This window comes from Micromys minutus, assembly GCF_963924665.1.
Source record: "Micromys minutus genome assembly, chromosome: 2".
NCBI lineage: Eukaryota > Metazoa > Chordata > Mammalia > Rodentia > Muridae > Micromys > Micromys minutus.
The window spans coordinates 26,009,950-26,022,374 of NC_137971.1; the positions used below are offsets into that span (position 1 = coordinate 26,009,950).

The 12,425-nt window shown below is 40.8% G+C and overlaps 2 protein-coding genes across 2 annotated transcripts; one reads left to right on the top strand and one right to left on the bottom strand.

Moving 5' to 3' along the window:
- Nucleotides 1–4,120: 4,120 nt before the first annotated feature.
- Nucleotides 4,121–5,539, top strand: LOC308417498 (interferon-induced protein with tetratricopeptide repeats 1-like; the record flags this gene model as incomplete). The annotated part of the gene is made up of 1 exon (XM_080912892.1): nucleotides 4,121–5,539. The coding sequence occupies one exon, from the start codon at nucleotides 4,121–4,123 to the stop codon at nucleotides 5,537–5,539; it is 1,419 nt and encodes a 472-aa protein (XP_080769018.1).
- Nucleotides 5,540–10,670: 5,131 nt separating this feature from the next.
- Nucleotides 10,671–11,763, bottom strand: LOC308417499 (interferon-induced protein with tetratricopeptide repeats 3-like; the record flags this gene model as incomplete). Its single annotated transcript, XM_080912893.1, is given in 2 exon segments — nucleotides 10,671–11,352; nucleotides 11,354–11,763. Coding segments are annotated over 2 exon segments (1,077 nt in total). The 5' UTR covers nucleotides 11,749–11,763.
- Nucleotides 11,764–12,425: the final 662 nt, after the last annotated feature.

Sequence of the window (12,425 nt, forward strand, 5' to 3'; positions counted from 1 at the left end):
AACTTCTATCTCCCAGAAACATGAGGTAAAGACTTTCTCTTCTTTACTCACCTTAAGTCTGTATATTCTGACTCTCTAAACTTAGAGCCTTAACCCTGGTTTCCGGGCATGCTTTCTCCTAATGTAGTCATCCTGTTCATGGTTCTGGTGTTGATAGGTTTTCACAGTCTGCTAAGTGGTGATGGTTTTGGGTTAGAGACAAGCAACATCCATAGCATAATGAATGCTCATAGACCTTGTGGGGGTAAGGGAAAGGGAGATTCAAGGGTCTTTTCAACCAAGAGAACCATTGTAAATGTGGCACAGGTTCTTGTATTGCTTTCACTGTATCCTTCCAGTCTTCAGAGAGTATTCTACTGTTAATAACCCAAAAAGTCAGGATTTGTTTTACAAATGGCAAGTGCACTCCAAAATTAGTGATACTTTCCTTAAATTTTTTCAGTTCCAACACATCCATGGGTTGCCATTCAAATTCCTGATGACCCTGTGGGTGATCATTCTCTGGAGGTCTTTGTTGTATATTCATTGGGTAGACTAAAGTTTGTTTTCTAATAACCTTTTGTTGCCTTTCTCTAATATTATCTTCTGTTCCTACCTGAGTATTTCCCTTAATTGGGATTTTAAATTTCTTCTTTAAGGTCTGTGTCCATGCTTCACATCTCTCCTTTTGTCCCTCCTCCTCTTCCTTGAGTTCCTGTATTCTCTGCTCAAGGTTCTGCTTCCACATTTTCATTTTTCTTTTATATATATATATATATTGCAAATCTGATAGTCTGTTGTTCATTCTATTTTGATTGATTAAAAGGTATTCTCCAGCTCTTGCTTCCCCTCGTAATTTTCTCTCTGCTGCTCAGTCTGATCTGTGAGCTGTTTTTTCCTTTGTGCTAGCAACTTGTTCAGCTCCAATCTTCTGCCTTCAGTTTCACCTTTCTGTCTTTTATTCTGATCTAAAATTCCCTGTGTTTTCAATTCCAGTGTTTTCTCTAGGCCATGTTCCCAAATCTTAAATATTGCTTTCTGTTTGTCATGTTGCTCTATAATTTCCTGTATCTTCTGTTATAGACCCTGCTTCCATCATCTTAACTTCTCTTTAGATTGTGATTCTGATATTGCAGCATCTGCCTTGTTTTGATTTGCTAGCTTTAGTAAATTATCCTCTAGACTTTGCTTCCAAATTTATCTTTATCTCCTTGATGTTTAATCTGATCTGTGAATTGTTGAATCCTTAATTCTATTCTCTTCCAGCTCCTGTCTCCAACCTTTATTTTCCTCTTTCTGTTGCTTATCTTGACCTATAAAATCCTGAACCTTTAGTTTAAGTGTTACCTGTAATCTCTTTTCCAAGGCAAGGAATTTGTTATCTAGGGCCCTGCATTTTGAGAAAACATAGTAGGTCAAGAGAATAAATATTGCAGTACTGGTAAATGACAAGGTATCTATTTCCTTTAAATTCATCCCTGTGAAATCATTTAGAATATTATCCCTTAAAGCCCAAAAGGTGTTTGTTGTTTCTCATCTTTAAGTATCATTAAGTAATGATGCTTATCACCTGATCCGGGGCCCTTTGTACCTTTGTCTCCCTATACTGTTTCATTCAGAGTCTGACTGTCTGTGTCCTGTAGACAGGAGGGATTCTAAGAAACAAACACGAAAAGGCCCTCTCAAGTTTAGATGCCCAGTCAGTTTACTGTATCTGCCCAAGTCAAGCCCCAGGCTGGAGTGCTGCTCCTGGCCAAAGTTGTCTGCCTAGGGCTAGAGGGAACCTCTCTGCAGTTCTCCATAGGGTCCTCAGATCCAATGAGCTTTCAATCCACACACTGCCTCAGCTTGGATTGCTGCCCCCAGCCTTATCTTGGGGATTAGAAAAGGGGCAATGATCTTTTAACTCAGATTAGTTGAGTTCTAATTGATAAGTTGGGGTACCGTTTTGTTGTGGTAAACATTAGTCCATGCAAGGAAAACACAGCTCAGTTGTATATTTATGAACTGCACACCTATACTGGACAGATCTGCCTCTGCACCACTTTCTTCCCCAGATGTGAATTCCATGCAACTTTCAGTTTCTCCAGGCTGTGCATTTCTGCTCCATCTTCCTTCCAACTTCTCTCCTGTCCTCCTCTGTTCACTGTCTCCTGCAACTGAAACTTCTCCCCTCCTACTTCTGTCTTCCCTGGAAAACCCAACTCCCAGTTTTCACCTAGAGATTGGCTATTTGCCAACTTTTTAAAATCAGTCAGATAATTAAGGGAAATTCCTCTACACTCTGAACTCAGGACCTCTGGAATAGCAGTCACTGCTCTTAACTGCTGAGCCACTTCTCCAGCCCCTCCTCTATGTATTTTATTGATTAAAAAAAATGAGGAGAATCCAGCCTGACATTCTCAACAAGGCCCACCTAACACATGCAGAGGGGGATTAGGACCCCACCCACTCAGACACATCTACTAGCACTCATCTCAGTGAGCTCCCTGCTGTGGACTTGGGCTCCTTGGCAGTCCTGTTCTAGAAAGTAAGCACACCTGTGATGACATTCAGCTCCCCCGTGCCCCCAGGACACAAACCAAGAGGAAAGCAAGTGATATTACCTAGGTAAGAAAGAAAAGCAGTTGCTCCTACTAGGAGACAGAAGAGTCTGTGAGATTGTTCAAGTTCTGCAGTCTCATGGAGAGCAGAAACCTGCTTTGCTTTCTATATTCAACTACCATGATTAGACCATTCATATGTGAGCATCTATTTGCCATTAATATACTAGCTAGGCCAGTGCTCACATAACTGAGCTTAGGTCCCATATGCTGAAATCATGGGAGATCATTCCCAAATATTATGACAGCTCTACAGTAAGAAACATCTTTATGGACATTTTCCCTGAGAAGTGTCTCTCTCATCACCATGGGCTGAAGTAAGCAGAAGAATTTGGGGCAAAAACTTTCCCCAGTGATGAACTGCTTTATGTTATTTAGACAAATTTTTCAACTATAAAAGAAATATTTTTTTCTTCTTAGTGCTCTTAAAGAGACACCGTAATAGAAAAAATATTAAAACAGTGTTTCAGTCACAGACATCGCTAATTATTAGGCTTCCTTATAGGTGAAATAATTGCTGTGGTTGTTGAGATTCTGTTTACCCATCCTTCATTAAGATAAAGAATCATCTGACCACCAATCACTTATTTCAAACAGCAGGTGTTACATTTGACCCTCTACTGTGTCAGCTTCACTCTGGGGTCCTGGCCTTTCATGCACTTCCTGGAGGAAGGAGGTGTCAACACCTTCTCTACTCCAGCTAAGGCTTTTAGGAAAGTCATCTAGGACAGGGGGACTTGTGCAAACTCTCCCATCTTTGCAAGTCCTGTTTCTGCAAGCATATTGTCGAGATTCCATGGGTGCAGTTTCCTTCTGAGATCTAGCTGACACCCTGTCCAGCAGGCCTCCTGGTACTCGGGCCTTTATACACTTTGCGGTGACTCTTAGTTGGTATTTCTGGATTCTTGTGTATCATTGATGTCTTTGTTAGGGTTTCTATTGCTGTGATGAAGACTATGATGAAAAGCAATGTGGGGAGAAAGGGATTATTTCATTTCAGAATTGTAGTCTATCAGGAGGGGAAGTCATAGTAGGAAGTCAAGGTAGGAACCCAGAGACAGGAACTGAGACAAAACCATGGAGGTGTGCAGCTTACTGGCCTGCTCCTTGTGGTTTGCCCAGCCTTTCAGCTTACAGAATTCAGGAGCATCTGCTCAGGCATGGCACCACTCATAATACTTCCAACATCAATCACCATCCAAGACAATGCCTCATAGGCTTGCTTACTGGCCACTCTTAATAAACATGTATTCTTAATGAAGACATTTTTTAAGTGACTGTAAATTTTTTTTTTGTAAAAATAGCTTAAAGCTAACCAACATAGATTAAACTCTATTTATATTGATTATATTTTATTATAATTGGCCCTTAGAATTTTTGCGTAACTCAATGCTAGCACCATTCTGTAAGGACAATTTTGAAATTACGTGAAATGCTCTATATGGAAAATAACTACACATTGGTCACAGGGATATTGGAAGGGAGAAATGTTTGGTTACTTAAAATGCTGCTTAATTCTCAGTACACAGATTTTGGTAATGGTTTCATTAATTGGGGTCTGTTATTACAGTGAAGAATCTCAGAGAAGTCTCATACACGACAGCCTGGTTGAGCTGAAATGCCACTTTACTTGGAAATTAGTTATAGAAGATGAAGACATGCCCGATTTGGAAAGAAGAGTCTCAGAGACTGAGTTCTTCGATGTCAACTACAAGAGGGGGATGCACAACCTCCTGGCCTACTTGAGACACCTGAAAGGCCAGCAGAAGGAAGCCCTGCAGATCTTGAAAGAAGCTGAAGACTTGATCCAGAGAGAGCAGTTGGGCAAGAGAAGCCTGGTGACCTGGGGCAACTGTGCCTGGGTGCATTACCACAGGGGCAGCTTGGCAGAAGCTCAGATCTACCTGGACAAGGTGGAGAAGGTTTGCAAGGACTGTGCAAGTCCCTTCCGCTACAGGATGGAGTGTGCCGAGATGGACTGTGAGGAAGGCTGGGCCTTGCTGAAGTGTGGAGGAAATAATTATACACGAGCCATGGCCTGCTTTGCAAAGGCTCTGGAAGTGGAGCCAGAAAACCCTGAGTACAACACTGGATATGCAATCGTAGCCTACCGGCGGGATTTCTATTATGGGAGTTCTCTAGAACCTTTAAGGAAGGCTGTCATGTTAAATCCAGAAGATCTATACCTAAAAGTTCTCCTTGCCCTAAAGCTTCAGGATTTAGGCAAAACAGATGAAACAGAAAATCTCATTGAAGAAGCTCTGCACAGAATATCCCCTAATGACAATATATTTGGATATGTAGCCAAATTTTACCGAAGGAAGGGTCGTGTAGAAAAAGCTCTCAGGTTCCTTGAAACAGCCTTGGAAAACACACCTTTATCTTCCTACTTGTATCACCAAATTGGCCTTTGTCACAAGACACAAATGATTCAAATAAAGAAAGCTACAAACATGCAACCGAGAGGAGAGGATAAAGAAAGAGCAGACCAATCCATTCGTTCAGCTATATATTATTTTGAAAAGACTTTGGAATTGAAACCCTCATATGATAGAGCTTATGTTGACCTAGCTGAAATGTACTCAGAGATGGGTCAGATTAGAGAGGCAGAGAAAACATTTGAGAAAGTATTGAACATGAGTCACTTGGAAGAACATTTACATCAAGAGATTCATTTTCGCTATGGCCGGTTCCTACAATTCCATAAGAAATCAGATGAGAGGGCGATCACCCATTACTTAAGAGGCCTCAAAATTGAGGTGACTTCTCTTTCCAGGGATAAACTTCTCAAGGCTTTGGAGACGCTGGCTAATAAACACATTAGACAGAATGTTCATGTGCTGGAGAGCTGGAGCCTCCTTGGGTTTGTCTACAGACTCAAGGGTGACACAAGTGAAGCCATGTCATGCTATGAGAAGGCCCTGAGGCTCACAGGAGAACTGAACCCTGAGTTTTGAGGTCCAGGTCATCAAGTGGCTTCTTAAGTTTGGGTGCAACACCCTATTCTACTATTCTTTTGTAGCTGTTTCCTTGAAGATATAGAACTCAGTGAATACTATGCAAAAGATGGTGGGTTTTTTTATCCTGTTTTTCTGCAGCACTGATTTTATATTACATCTGACCTATGAGTGTCTGTTCTCCTACACATTGCTGTGCAATTTCCTTATGAGTGTGACTTTGGAATCGATGACATATGCCACCATTCTTCCAGTATTCTGATTCAAGGACATCTGACCAGGGAGGCTTATTTTTCATGAGGTTTTCCTACCTTTACAAACATCTGAGAGAAAAATAAATAAGCAATAGTGAGCATTAAAAAGGAGAAAAATTCAGGATATCCTGCAATGTTTAAGTCCATGATTCTGTTTTCATAGTTCTGTAGCCAAAACCTGCTGCTCAATGACCCCCAACCATATAATCAATGGAACTGTTTGTATACATGGGGATGATTTCAGACAATTGTGGTAGATTTTTCTAGTCCAAGTACATTGGTATTTATCTAGCTCTTAGAATGTTTTAATGCCTTAAGGAAGATAGAATTAAACTGTAAAATCTTTGGAAATTGCCAACAAAAAATGACATAATGGCTATCTTACAATGTTCAGAATATTGAGAGTTGTGCAATAGTACTTTGTTACTTTCCTAAACCTATTATATTCAATAAAATCTGCTGACATCACAGAATTTTGAGAATCTTTATTTTGGAACATTAAGATCTGTATTCTAGGTTTTATGGAATCAGAACACAGCAAAACCAACCTGCAGAGGGTTAGGAGGGACAAAGCAAGGATGCTCTGGGAGTATAGAAATTAATAAGTCTTAAAGAATGTATGGAAGGAGGGAGGAAGGTATTCTACCAGAAGGATGTCTGACAAGAAATCATACTTTTTATAAGAAGTCATACTTTTGATAAGAAAGCATACTAGTAACTATCTCCCTAAAGTTACTATACTCCATGTAAGTCAGTGTGAACATACTGAGTTTAAATAAAAACTTACTATCTGGCTTTATGAGGTTCACCCCAAAAAACCATAGACTTACAAACAATCCTGATACCAGGCATGAGAAGACCTTTTGAGTTGTAGGTCAGGGTTGTCTAAAGGACTCCTGAAACATATTAGGATGCTAGTGTTACTCTTGCTTGCCTTCTGAAGGTAGGAGTTAAATTCCTATTGTTGAAGACACCATGCCACTAAGACCTAGGGCCAAGTAGACCCAAGGTGGATCTGACCTGAAAGCCTCCTCCCTGAGATATAGCTTTTACAGTCTTCCAAGAAGCTGTTCAAGCTTCCAAAGAAGGGAAACAAGGAAAAGTGCTACCAAGCTCTGCTGCTTCTAAACCTGTACAACTCTCAGCATAGCACTAGGATAATGCTAAGGATGCAATAGTAGCATGCATACCTTGGTGGTAATCAAGGATTCTCAAGTAGAAATAAAGGCTTAATCAAGAGAGAACCCTTACTTGGTAAAGGAACCCTCACTTGGTAAAGGAAACAACTATTAGGTCTAGAAAAATCATTGATCTTAGAAGAGATGCTACAACAACCACATTATTAAAGCAGCTTGATTCCTAACTACTTTCAAAAACAGCCATGCTTACGCCGATCAATGAGTGTTGTTCTTACTCCTCATGAAGAAAATTCTCTTTGTAACAGCAAAAGGCCATTGTAGAAAACTACAACTAATCAATCAAAGTACAGATATATCCCAGCATATACATCTATATCCCAAATCCTGTACCTAAGGTTTGTGGATTATTGCAGAAGAGAAAGTGGATAAAAATTAAAGGCAAAATAAAGAGAAAGTTTGGTGTGAGGTTGTGACTCCCGTAACTGTCAGAGGTACCATGCCTACAAAGTCTCCCCAACATAACTGCCCACACATAACGGAAGAGGATGGCACCCATGGGCATGCTGAAAGTGCAGTAGAAAAGCTCCGGAGACCTCAACCTTAGGCAAAGAAGTAGAGGCAACCGAAGGATGGTGAGAATGGGAGCAATAACCTACGGGAAGAGCACAGGAAATGGCCATGCAATACCAAATTGTCTGCCCAGAAATTATACACATATTACTGTCATTACTCATGCCATACAAGTGTGTGTGGTAGGCAGGCAGAAAGAAAGACAGACAGACAGATAGTAGGTAGAAGGATAGACAGGAGCAAAGCCAGAAAGGAGGAGAAGAAAGGATGGGGAGGATTGAGGAAGGGAAGAAAGAGAATAAGAAAAAGAAAAACATTACAAAAACAAAACAAAACAAAAACCGTCTCCAGCTGAACTCAGCTATCTTTTCAATTGTTTTCTGAGAAAACAAAATGAGTATTTTTTGTTAGAGATTTGGGATAGTTTGCTGTAACTAAAACAGTTTTATTTTTTGCTTTTTGTTTTTTTTTTTTTTTTAATTTCCCTCAGCTTATGTTGTTGTTGGGACATGGCAATTAACGGTGCCTTCCTCACCTACCGGAATTTGTACTGAGAAAGAAACTATGGATCAAAGATCTTGAAGTGCTGTGCTCCTAGATGTGCTATCTACCACCTTCTAAACTAGTATTATACAATGGGAAAGACTTGGAAGTCGTAACAATTCTTTTGAGAAGGCACGATCATTTCCATACATGCTCCTATGGTGTGGGTTGTTCTTGTGTATATTAAATTCTTTTTAAATGTCACCATACCTGTCTTACAATATCTGAGACTGGTGATTAGTTATATTTCTGAGCGATATGTGCCATAATCATGTAGCACTTTATTAAAGTGTTAAATAGATGATAGGTGAAAAGTGTGACAAAGACGTCAGGGCACATTTATTTATCACGCTATTGTGTCTTATATTAGCCTCCATTTTACATATAATATGATAGCCATTGCAATTAAAATTACATGAGCCTATGCTATAGCATGATGTTCTAACATACATATAAGCTGTGGATTGGCTGCAACAATCCATGAGTGTGACTCACCTTGAGTCCTGATTTTTCACAGTATGAACTCTCAGAATTGACTCTTCCACCAGCTCTCAGTACAATTGTCTCCATCTTCTGTCCTGCACTGTCATGCTTCTGAACTAATGTCTTAAGACAGGGACTAGCTGTATTGTCCAGTCTGACATAAAACTTGACATGCAGTCTGAGCTGGCCTGCCACTTTCCATCTTGCCCCAGAAGTGTGTCACCACCCCTGCTTTCTCTTTACATAGAGCATTTGGTAAATCTCAAACTGCTTAGAAGGTTCCAGTTTTTGATAAGGTTATTTGGTGTGTCAGAGGCTTTTTGTGTGTGGAGTGTTTGCTCAGTTCTAAATCTAGAGAGACAAATCATATATTGTCAGGGTATTCCCACCACACACCTTTTTTTTTTTTTTTTTAAATAACTTTCAAGTTTCAAACAAACTAGGCAATGATTTCCTAATTCAAATACATTTATTTCAAATACATTGTCCATAATTTAGTTCCTATCTAAGGGAAATAAATTTATTCCAACGCTAACATTATTACTGGTATTTCTTTGTTGTTCATAAACTGTGGCTATAAATTACAATCATAAATGAATTCAAAAGTGACCAGAGCTGAGCTGGGCTCCATACACCTGAGGTCACAGAATTAGGAAGCTGAAGCCAGAGAACTGTGAACTGGAGACTAGCTAGGGCTACAGCATGAATTCAAGACCCATCTGGGTGATACAGGGAAAGTCAGACTGAAAACAACAGGGCCAACAACAGTACCATCTGCAATCGAACAGTATGAAGAGTCTGAGAGAGTGTGTGCTTACACAGCACACACACTAACACTGGAAATAATCAGAGAATATAAGCATGGCCCCTGCTCAAAGAATACATGCAAACTTGTTATATGTTTTATTTTTTAACCTGGAAGTGGGCCATCATGCGAGATGTAAAGCTGTGGAATAAGTAATTTAAAACAAGACTGTGAGAGACACTTCTGAATTCTGAGTGAAGGGCAACTCTAGTAGCAGATACTCACCCCCAGCGTCCTCAAACACAGATTGAAGGGCATTTGCTCAGGAATCTCTGGGTACCCAGAAATGTGGCCAAAATCAACTGCTAAGTGTCCACAGGCTTCAACTGCATCTTTTAGACTTGAAGAAGAATGGAAGTTACTGGATACACAGATTAAACATGATTTGCTCAGTGCAGACACAGATGCTAGAACAGGTATGTTTTCCTGCCCTAATGTGCATTTATAATTAACCATAATCTTAGCAAATGAGGATTCCCAAGAAAGCCATTGAAATTTTCATCCACATGTATAATATGTTTGGATCATATCCATCCTCCTGTACTTTGCTCAGATCCCCAAAACAATGTTTACCACCAGACTCATAGCCTCTTTGTTTCTAACATAACTGACATTGCCTCTTCAGAAAAAAATATAGATGACAAAGAAGTCACTGCCCATCCTAAAAGAAGAACCATTGAGAATGAATATGGCTGTATGACTTCACTCTTCTTACTGCCACACAAACTATGTACTTTAGTTGAATCTTTTACATTTATACTACAATTACAATTTGCCATATATCTTAATGGTAGGACACACACACACACACACACACACACACACACACACACGGGAGAATATAAGGATGGTATCTATGCACACAATATTGTAATATTACTACAATGAAGTGGATTGAAGAAAGCAGACTAAAGTTTATTGGCAGGTGCCATGTATTGCAGAGAAATATTGTGATCAAAAGGGGCCCTGTGAGCCTCAAGCCCCATTTCTCTACATGATTAGTACCAAGATCTACTGAATGGAAAATGATATGGCTAAGATGAGCAGATAAGTCAGGAGAGAAAGCAGTTCTTGAAAGAAATACCAAGAGCAGCCTCTCATCAATCCTTGGCAGGAAGGCTCCTGCTGTCCCAGTCCTTTCCTCCCCATCAGCACCACTCATGTCCCTCACAATGCAGAGCTGAGGCTCTGCACTCTGGCACACTTCCGGTTGTCCTCAGAGTCAGATGATTTCAGGAAAAGGCTGCCTGTGCCCCTGATTCTGTTGCCTCCTAAGCCCAATCCACATTCAGCTTCTCATCTATTCCCTGGAGATTCCAAAAATGCAGCACATTTTCCTACTGCCAGGTAAGATCTGCCTTCTGTACTTGCTGTCTAACTTCTTCCTCCTCAATGGATTTTCGATGTTTTGGAAACTTCATAAAATCCTCCAGGGATGCAAGGCCTTCAGAATTCCTGTGACTCTCCTGGAGGTTGCAATAGCTTTCAAAGAGTTCTTGTTCCTCAGTGCAAGGGCTCTTCTTGCTGAAGACCATCTGATAGCATCTCTCTACTTCCGGGAAATCGAGGAGATCTGAGTAGGAGTTCAGAGGACTTGGCCTCCTCTGAAGAGCCTTCTGCATGCACTCCATCGTTAATCTTCTCAGTTCTTCCATAGTCTGTCTTCCCTCACAGTTGTCAGCATCCCCTGTCTTCTCCAGTTGCTCCAGTTTTTCCCTGTATCTGCACATGACCAAGCAGTAGAGGGCACTGTTGTTTGCTGTGGATCTCAGTGCTTGTCCAAGGAGTTCAAGAGCTCTGTCTAGGTTTCCCCTTTTCCTGTAAAACTGAGCTGCCTTTTGGAGGACATCTGTTTGATTAGGAGCCTTTTCCAGGGCGTCTTCAATCAATCGCTCCCCCTCAGCATCTTCTCCCATCTTCTGCAGTTTCAGAGCCAGGAGAACTTTCTCATACTGGTTGTGAGACTTCAGTGCCACAGCCTGCATCAGAGCATCCACAGGGAACTGCTTCTCTGGTTTCTTGTAGGCGGCACATGGCAATGGCCATCCCAGAGGAGCACTCAGGATCCCTGGGCTTCTCGTCTAGAGCCTTTTCGAAGCACATTTTAGCTCGCTCGTTTCTTCCACACTTCAGGAGTGTCCATCCTTCCTCACAGTCAAGTTCTGGGCATTCCATGCTGTAAGGGTTTGAAAACCTTTGGCAAACTTGCCTCACCTTGTCAATGTAAGCCTGAGCTGCTGAGAGTTGGCCCATGTGATAGTAGATCCAAGCATAGTTGCCCCAGGTGACCAGACATCGAATTTCTGCTTGATCATTGTGCTCTTGCTTCCTTAAATCTTCAGCTTGCCCTAAGCATTCCAGGGCTGCCTCGTTTTCACCATCTAGGTGCTTTATATAGGCCAGTAAGTCATACATGGTGGCTTTGGCCTCTGACTTTAAATTTTCAATCTGGTTACACACCCTGTCTTCCATATGACTTGACATACTTCCTTCCTTGAATAAATTCCAGGTGAAATGGCACTTCAGCTGTGGAAGGATTTTTTCCAGAGATTCCCTGTTGACCTCACTGTGGAGAAAACACACATGGTCACCATGATGGGCACCTGTCCATCTTGTTTATCTAGTGATAGTAAATTTTACATGGAGACTGGACTGAGCCACAGGACAGGGAAAAATTAACCAACTTCTTCTGATTTTTGGAGTCAGCTATAGAGCTCAAGGATAAATTCGTTTTCTGGCCGTAGTTTCTAATTGCTAATCTGTGACATGTAACAGCCATTAAACCTTCAAGCTCTCTTTATGTCTGCCCCTTTTCCACTCTTTCTCCTTCCACCCCTTTGGTCCTTCCTGTGAACAGTTTTATACAGCAATAGCTCAAGGTCCTTTCTCCCCTGATGGAATGAGTGACTTGCTGGTGACTCTTTTACCCACAAGCAAATAATACCATCATTTTGCCTGTCTGAAAAAACTATGGTCCTTTTCAAATAGTTATATTCCCATGTCTCCTTCTTAGTCTTATGTTAGATCTATTCATTGATAGTTTATAATTCCATGCAATTTTGAATGTTAACCACATATATAAGCTGACTATG